The sequence below is a fragment of the Patiria miniata genome, unplaced genomic scaffold, assembly GCF_015706575.1.
Source record: "Patiria miniata isolate m_02_andy unplaced genomic scaffold, ASM1570657v1 HiC_scaffold_19, whole genome shotgun sequence".
Lineage (NCBI taxonomy): Eukaryota > Metazoa > Echinodermata > Asteroidea > Valvatida > Asterinidae > Patiria > Patiria miniata.
This window is the reverse complement of record NW_024037057.1, coordinates 3,713,725-3,722,930: the sequence shown is the minus strand read 5'-3', so window position 1 is coordinate 3,722,930 and position 9,206 is coordinate 3,713,725. Positions and strand designations below refer to the sequence as shown.

The 9,206-nt window shown below is 39.0% G+C and overlaps 1 protein-coding gene across 1 annotated transcript; it reads left to right on the top strand.

Annotated features, from left to right (window-relative positions):
- Positions 1-3,384: 3,384 nt before the first annotated feature.
- LOC119726024 (glutamic acid-rich protein-like) lies at positions 3,385-8,548 on the top strand. The gene is made up of 7 exons (XM_038197644.1): positions 3,385-3,469; positions 3,722-3,856; positions 4,065-4,325; positions 4,580-4,739; positions 6,070-6,206; positions 6,686-7,749; positions 8,483-8,548. The coding sequence occupies exons 1-7, from the start codon at positions 3,385-3,387 to the stop codon at positions 8,546-8,548; spliced, it is 1,908 nt and encodes a 635-aa protein (XP_038053572.1).
- The last annotated feature ends 658 nt before the right edge of the window (positions 8,549-9,206 follow it).

Here is a 9,206-nt window from a genome sequence, read left to right as displayed (position 1 = left end):
ATTCTTGACTCACATTATTAAAATCGAATTCGTATTTGAATTCCTGTAAATATAAAAAAATCGACCATATAAAGTGTTGATTACAACTACAAAGAATCGGCCATATAAAGTGTCTTTGTTAAATATAAAGAATCGGCCATATAACGAGTAGTTTACAAATAAAAAACACAAATCGGTCATACAAAGTGTAGTTGAGAAAGGAAAAAATCGGTTGTATAAAGTGTAGTTGACAAACATAAAGAAACAGCCATAAAGTGTAGTTGACAAATATAAAGAATCGGCCACATAAAGTGTCGTTGACAAATATAATGTATCGGCTATATTGCTGACGAATATAAAGAATGGGTCAGAAAGTGTAGTTGACAAATATAAAGAATCGGCCATATAAAGTGTAGTTGACATAGAATCGGCCGTGTTGAGCGAGTGAGGGCGCCATAACGACGCCATGTTCTGTGTAAAAACACTGTAAAAATACCATTAATTAAAGAAGTTTAATAGCTTCTTTCACAATAAAATAAATTAATATTATAATTAAAAAAAAACATAATTATATCCCCCGCAGTGCTTTTGTGTTTTTTAAGAGGAACCACTTTGATTTTCTCTATTGAACCTCTAAAAGCCACTGGAACAAAAATCACTTGAAAAGAAACACGGCTAAATTGTCAAAATTTTGTAATTATTCCATGACAAAATGTCACTTTTTTCTTTCGATGCGCTATATGCAATGCCTCCAATTTGAAACTTCTGTATTAATGAAAATAAGCAATGAAAACAAAATTCGGGATGGAATACCAAAACAGCACAGAAAAAGCAACATTTTAAAAGGCGTTATAAACAACCCACATTTACCCAACAAAGGGTTTTGGATTAGCTTTATATATTGGAATAACTTTCTGCTCTGAGGGCATCCTACCGTAACCTGAGAGTCTTAAAGATTGTACCCTAATAATGAATATGTGTCCCCTAGTGCTTAATGACTGTTATCTAAAATATCACGCCATGTATCGAAGGTCCAAAACTGAAGTGTTTACGGCGTTTCTGCGATTGTTTACAAAGTCTGATGCCGCTGGCTAGATAAAGCCCAATAGAGTTGGGTTTCCAGTGCTTCGGTTCTGTTTTCGCTTCGGGAGAATTCGAGGTCCCTTACTTAGGGGAATCCAACTCCGTACAGGCCCTTGTTCTGCTTCAATACAATTCAATAAAATCAAACTTTAATTAATATCCCATTGTGGACAAGTTAATGGCCTTTTTACGCAAATGTACAAACACATAAAAAAAACATGAATGTAAGAACGGCACAAATACACTTTTACAATCTTTAAGCAATTAACTCATATAATCTTTAAGCAAGTAACATATATTATTTACTGTGTACCCGTTTGTTATTTCTATATGTTTTGCATACGAAGCCAAAGTTTGAAGAATATCCGTTTGGTTGTGACATTTCAATCTCCAAGAATGAATCTGTCATTCAGAGACGAAGCCGTACCGGGGATGAATACGTGGTTTGGTAAACCACTTAATATAAGCCCATGATCTGGTGTCCCACCTCGTCATGTACAAACCAGTTGAAACAAGACCACATCAGGTGTAGTCTGTACTACGTACCTTGCTAGGCTTCATTATCAAAAAGAAATTAGGTATGCTTATCTCGAGTTACAGTTAATATTATCTAGAAGTGTGTTTACTTAGAGGGGCGTATAGCTGATTTACATACAATCCATCGCAGTAGGGCATTGAACGCCAGCAGATAATTTCCCTCTCTGCGATTGAACTTCACACCTTACTTCAACTCGGCAAATACCAAAATGCTGCGAAAGACCATTCAGGATTTGGATTCAGGAAGAGGGCGTTTTTCTCTGTGATCCTGTACAGACAACCCGCCTTCTCATTACGCAAAAACCAAAAAGTAAACCTTTGAAGGAGAGCTTTTTTGTTCTTAAAACATCTTCCTGAAAGAAAACTCTAGCCACACAAATGTAATTTAATGTGACCTCGTAGTTGTTGTGGTCAGTTTAATGTACACACTTGAGCACAAAAGGAGATATTTTACTTTGGTCGTCACGCCAAACCATTTCTAGAAACTACTGAACTATCGACGATTACTGTGCTAGACACCAGTCGTTTTTTTCTTGGGAAAAGGAGACCATCGAAACGATGGATCCAAAGACAATCAAAGCAGACACATGAAAGTCAGAGGTATACAGAAACGACAGTTATTCATTTCAAATGAGGGTCATAATTGTAACTTAATGTCGAAGGATTTGTTGAATCTTTGATTCTTTCCAGCTACTTGTGTAAAAATTGAGTGAACTTGTGCAATACTTTTCATAGACTCGTGACAGTGGACGTTACTTTGACTATAGCTGCCAAGTGAATAGTTCACAGATCCCGTTCTATTTTAGAATAACGCATTTCTAAAACTACACATGATTTCTCCCTATTTTCACAGCAATACCAAAGACGTAAAACAGAAACTGCAGGTCTTTGTCCGTACTCCCCTCCGACAAAAACCCAAGACACTTTATTTCGAACTCCATCCCGAGACATCCGTCTCATCTCTAAAAGAGGTAATCCAAAAGAAGATCGGTGTTGAGGCACGATATCAGCGTCTGTACATCAGGGAAATCTTCCAGGTAGGTATACCGTCATTAATAATACCGGTACGGATAATTTGTTCAATTTGAAATATCAACACCTAGAGTTTCGCATTGTGGTATTTTAGAAAGGGTATATGTAGAATGCAAGATCTCATATTCTTTTCACGTTTTAAACAGTACTTTCAAAAAATCACAGCCCTTCCCTCCACACTATGAAAGGCTTCAACGAACGTAATTTGCTGGAAGTTTGAATGATTAACTTCTTATATCCTCCTTGTTTCTCCTGATCAAGTAATTTACATTATTTACTTTGTTAGCTCTGTGACTTGCTCACACTTGAGGAGAATGGTGTCGACAAAAATGAAATCATCTCTCTCGAGCTGCCCATAGAAGATCCGGATGACGACGATGTACCAAAAGGTAAATGAAAGAGGTTAGGAATAAATGTTCAAGTAAACAAACAATCTAAATTTGAGCTATTATTAAAGAACAAGAGTCTAGTTTGCTGCAGCTGTAGTACATAAGTTAACTGCTACCATATAACTTAAACCGTGGTGAAAGCATTTGAAAAAAAAAAGTTGACTAAAACTTAACATTCATTTTGGCAGACAAAGCCACTATCGATGAAGCGTACCTCAAGGACTTGTCATCGATAATTGAATCATCATGGAAGGAATTGGCTAAACACCTAGAATATGAAGAAGCGGAAATTGCAGACATCCAAACCACCAACGAAGGCAGCACTGAAGAGAGCCGTCACATGCTACTCACTTGGTGGGAAAAGATGACAGATCGCGACGAAGCAGCTCAGAATCTGAGACGAGCATTGGAGGCCATCGGGTTAACTGATTTGGCCCAAAATGTACCGGGTGAGCTAAATTAATGTGAACAAACAGTTTTCAATTATTCAAAAGTGATTTCTGAGTGCATTTAACTTTAGACGATGTATTTTCAGAACAAAAAATATGGGTATGATACTCATACTTAGCTCTTTAAACAAATAAATAGGCCTGAGCAATTAAAACGGCCTCGTTGAATGTAAAACAAAACAGTAAAGACAATATGAAAAACAATTGGTAAACAATAAAATGATGGTCACTCTGTTTTCCTTCTTACATCAGTAACGAGCAAATCGAGAGACGAAGCAGCAGGACCCGAATCAGTAAGGCTTCAAGATGCAGGAGTTGACGAGGAGAACAAACAAAACGGGGCGGCATCAGCCGAAGAAGAAAATGTGAAAAACAAGGTATCAAAAGGTAAATGACCAAGTTCGGGAAACTAATTATGTTCAAGTGAACAAACGACCTGCTAGGGAGTTTTTGCTATCTTTAGTTGAGCTGTTTATAAAGAACGAAAGTATCTTTTCGTTGCGGCTGTAGTTAATAATACAGGTTAACTGCTATACGTTGACACCATATACGCCTGTGGTTTCACTAAAGGCAATATTTAAAATTCTTTTGGCAGGCAAATCCGCTATTGACGATGAGTACCTCAAGGGCTTGTCCCCGAAAATTGAATCATCGTGGAAGGAATTGGCCAAACACTTAGGATATGAAGAAGTGGAAATTGCAGACATCCAAACCACCAACGAAGGCAGCACTGAAGAGAGCCGTCACATGCTACTCACTTGGTGGAAAAAGACGACGGATCGTGACGAAGCAGCTCAGAAGCTGAGACGAGCATTGGAGGCCATCGGATTGACTGATTTTGCCCAAAATGTACCGGGTGAGCTAAAATGCAAACAAGCAGATACATTTAAGGAGTGATTAGAGATGAAACTGTACATTAGGCACTATAATTTAAGGATAAAAAATTATAGGGTACCCTGCTCTCCTATCGGACTCTTTAAACAAATAATTAACTAAAAAAAAAACCTAATTGTTAAAAACCTGTTAATTTTAGAAAACAAACCACCAAAACAGTAGAGATAGTTTTAAAAATATGGTAATATGATCACTCTTTTTCCCTTTTTACATCAGTAATGAACGAATCAAGAGACGAATCAGCTGGAGCCGAGCCAGAAAGGTGTCAAGATGCAGGAGTTGACGAGGAGAGCAAACAACAGGGGGCGGCATCAACCGAGGAAAAGAAACTGAAAAGGGAACAAGTTGACGATCAAGACAAACCTCAGCTAATCAGGTAAAACACGATTAAACGCTGGCATACGTATTGAACCTTGCGTTTGAAGAATTACACAGGCATCAAATTTCGGTGGTTTTTTAGACAACTTAACTCCCTTAGAAAACACAATTTCTTCACTTTAATAATAGCGTATAGAGTGTGGTTACAGTAATAGTTGATGGTCTTTACCTTTATTCCTTTAATATGTCAATTCAAACGATTGAGTGACCCTTAGCATGCAGTACTGTGTTTTTTTTTGATAGTCGCAGATATGTGCAAGTCTTCATCCGAAGTCTCCGTACACAAAAACCAAAGATAATGTGTTTGCAAGTGGATCCAGAGACACCTGTATTGATCTTAAAAATGATAATAAGCGAGAAAATGGGTGTGCAGCCTCAACAACAGCGACTGTTCATCCGAAGACACTTTCGTAACTTTGAGGTATAACTTGCTCCGTATTTTACAAAGTGTAACATGTTAAAAAGTACCAATATGCATTCCATCCAATTAAAGACCTTGCATTGGGGGTTTTAGTGACAACCTGTTATGATTCAATATCAGCCGTGGACATTTAAAAGGGCTGCTTTTTATGTCGGTAAAATGGAGTTCAAACACTTAAGTTCAAAAAATGATAAACGATTATGAAAAAAAAAAACCAAGTTGTTGGTGTGAGCCCTACCGATGTAGTCGTACGATAAAAATGAACCGGAAAAAGGTTAGGTGTATCCTTATTGGGCCCATGTAAGATATTGTTTTTTAATTCAGTCGTTGTAAATGCATCGTTGTGTCCCAATTAGCCTTTCTTTGTTTCTCGTTCATGTCAGACTTCTCTATACCATTTATAGATATGGTTACTAAAACAAAAATGAAATATATAAATACAAACATCAGCCGGGGGAGGGGGCAAGCTGCCCCCTCTGCGCCCCCCCCCCCCCCCCCCGCAATTGGTGCCCTTGTTCGTTTTTATTCTCATCTAAATTTGCATATTTATGAGCAAAAGTGTGATGTCATTTCAAGCAGAAACTTCACTGTTACAATCTATAAGTGTGCTTATTAGCAAACTTTTTCGCCAATGTTTTCAAAGTGCAAAGTGCACAATTATTTGAACAGAAAAAACTGAACCAGTGTCTTTCGGAAATGACATCACAACAACAGCGCCATCGTTTGTCAGGAAAAAAGGAAAGAATTTGTTTTAAATGTTTAAAGAAGTGACCTTCTCAATTAAATTAACCAAAAGGTATGTCAAATAAATGTTTATTCATATAAGAAGAAATGAATGTTTCAAAAGATATGCTCCCGAGTAAAAATCATGCCATTGGCTCTTTAAATCAATTGGACCTTTCCAAAGAGTGTTTATTATATTTAAGGATCTTGCATTTTTCCAGCTATGTAACTTGCTGACACTCAACGACTGCGGTATTCATCAGGACGAGAACATCTCACTTCGTCTGTCTACTGATGGCCTACTGGGCGGTGGACCAAAAGGTAAATGCTACATTACCTTAAAAGAATCCACGGGCGTTAGACCCTGACGATTAAGCTGGGGTTGACACATCCGCTTCTCTAACTAGATTTGCCTCACGACAATGCGACCTAAGCAAATTTTTAGAAATCTTCTTGGAAAGTGAAAGTGTTAAAACGTTATCGATGCTCAGGCGTAAAACTGTTTTTAAGTCTTGTGTGTAGCAATGACACCAATTCGTAATGGAGTCTATCTAATGTTCTGCACCGCCTCATTCCATGTAATTCCACACCAGAAAAATAAGATCCGCACTGATAGTTAAATCGTCTGAAGTAAATCCGATTAATAATTAGCTAGGCAGCAACAAGTTCATACTAATAATTACAAACTGAAGAAAAAGTTTATTTCTGTTCGGCAGACAAGCACCCTCTTGATGGTCGGCTCTTTTGCGTCTTGGCTTCGAAAATTGTATCTTTCTGGGAAGAATTGGCAAAATTACTAGGATTTGAAGAAGCAGAAATCAAGGAAATCCAAACCACCTCCCAAGAAAACAGAGAAAGGAGCCTACAGATGCTGCTTTCTTGGTGGAGAAAGCAAACAAATCGCGAGGAAGGATTTCAGAGTTTGACAGATGCGTTATATTCAACCGGTCATGCTGATCTTGCCTTAATGATTACTGAGCAACAGGAGCCGAAACAGGAGGAACAAAGAGGTAAACCTCAACCAGAGGTTAACGAGGGAGGGGCTAAAGAACAGAGCAAAGAAAAAGGAACTACATCATTTGAAGACCAAACACCAAAACAGAGGGAAGTTGGTCACCGAGACAAACGTAAGAAAACGTCACAAATGGGAGGGGCTAAGAAACGAAAACAACAGAAAGAAACTTCATCATCTGAGGGCCAGAGACAAAGACAGGAGGACGTTGCTGAGCAAAGCAAACCTCAGACACCGGGACAGGGAATAGTTGTTAAAGACCAGGACAGGCAGAAGCGGGCAAGACCGTCTAATGAGGAACATAGTCCGAGTCAGGGGCTCCTACAGAAAAAACAGAAGCTGGGGCAATTCGAGAAAACCGCTCAAAAGGGGATGACGTCATCTGGAGAACCTGAACCGAGGCATGGGCAATTAGAGTGTCTTCGAGGCAAACCTCGACCAGAGATTCAAGTGCGAGGGGCCAAACAACAGAGCAATTATGAAGAGACTACATCATCTAAAGACCAGAGACCGAAGCAGGAGGAAGTTAACTATCGAGACAAAGCTGAACTTAATGTAGAAGAGGGAGGGACCAAGGAACAGAGTAAGCAGAAAGGGACTACATCGTCGGAGGGACAAAAACAAAAACAGCAAGAGTCATCACGAAGCCAGCAAGAAGCAGCCGGAAGAGATCCGAGCGTTCAGATGTTGCAATCATCCGAGGACCAGGGACTAAAATGGTCAACACATCAGAAACAAGAGGGTGTTGCACCAAGAAATCCTTCAGAGATACAAGAGACAGTGATCATAGAAAGAACGTCACAAGACCAACAGATAATTCAGAGTCCAAGCCCAGTTCAAGATATCGCACCTGTAGGACTACAACTGCAAACCTCATCCCCATCACCTGCTGTACCCCATTGTGGACCTGTGCAACACGTATCAGTGGATTCCGTGCATATTGGCGGTGCAAATAATCCGACCTTCTTGGGACCTGTTTATGAGCCAACTTTGAACATCACTCAAAACGTTACTTTGACACAAAGTAGTCGAGGTAAATACATGTAATTTACTCAGAGTCCAAATAGTCGTATCATTCTCTCGCTTGCTAGTTTCATTCCATTGTTTTTCCCTCTCTGTCATGAAGTCTTAAATTGTGTTTTTCAATAAAGTAAATGTTTTTCTCCCAACACATTTTTAACTAAAATGCTAGGGTTTGATAATTAAAAATAATTAAAAACAAAAACTATATATATTACTTCTTGTTTCGGGCCACTGCAATCCTCCGCACTCCAGGTTTAATTTGCGTGCTATCAAATCCAGATTAGTCCCTCCATTATCGACACTTACAGGTGGCAGGAACCGATCATCTCAAGCTGGAGATGATTTTACATGGGTTGTTGGGATAAAAAGAAATTCCAATTTTGTGAAGTAAATATTCCATAAACGTGGGATTTTTCTCGATGTCTTAAATAATTTGCCATTGCAAAACAAGGCAGAAATTTGAAGTACAATTAATTTTGTCGGAGAGGGGTGAGGGCGGTGGTTTACGCCATGGTACCGGTGCAAGATACATGAGTAATGTTTCTTTTTTTTCTTTCAACAGTCGAGACGGGAAGAGCACAATCCAGTCCGAGTGATGCTGCAGCTGATCAGTGCAGGAGTGAATTAAAAGACCGGTATACTACCAAAGGTAGCTACGTTCAGTTAATACCCTGGGTCGATGACGACATGAAACATATTATGGATATATATACAGAGTTGCAATTAGAAAAGAGTGATCAGGATGACATACAGGGCGATGTTGAGGAGTATGGGGACATTTTCCTCATAAAAACAAAATACGGGAAAGTGATTAAACGCGCCATTTTGTGTGGGTCAGCTGGGATGGGGAAGTCAACCATTATTGACAAAATGGCCTACGACTGGGCTACAGGTGTTGCACTCACACAGTTTTCACTTGTGTTTGTCTTGAAAATGTCCGCTCTCAAACAAACGTCGGAGCTTGTTGAGTCAGTGTTTGGTCAACTTTTAGCAGATGATACAGCTGTAGATAAGGACGGAATGGAAGCATTCATTAAAGACAATGGTAGTAGAGTGCTCATTCTGATAGATGGTTTTGATGAATTCGGGACAACTAACATCGAACCAGAGAAATTTGGGTCCATTCTAAGAATGCTCAATCGAAAATTTGGTAAAGAATGTTTTGTAGTTGTAACAACACGCCCCTCTCACTTTGCTAAATTGAAAAGCAAATCACTCATTGAGAAACCTTTCACCCATGTGAGTGTTTTGGGATTTAGGATGGAAGATATTGGGCAGTATGTGAG

What these genes read in the sequence shown, in the direction of transcription:
- LOC119726024 (XM_038197644.1), top strand. Translation starts at nt 3,385, where the DNA reads ATGACAGATCGCGACGAAGCAGCTCAGAATCTGAGACGAGCATTGGAG. An exon ending in GACAAACCTCAGCTAATCAG is followed by an intron (nt 4,740 to 6,069) that starts GTAAAACACGAT and finishes ACCTTTCCAAAG; the next exon opens with AGTGTTTATTATATTTAAGG. An exon ending in ACTGGGCGGTGGACCAAAAG is followed by an intron (nt 6,207 to 6,685) that starts GTAAATGCTACA and finishes CAAAATTACTAG; the next exon opens with GATTTGAAGAAGCAGAAATC.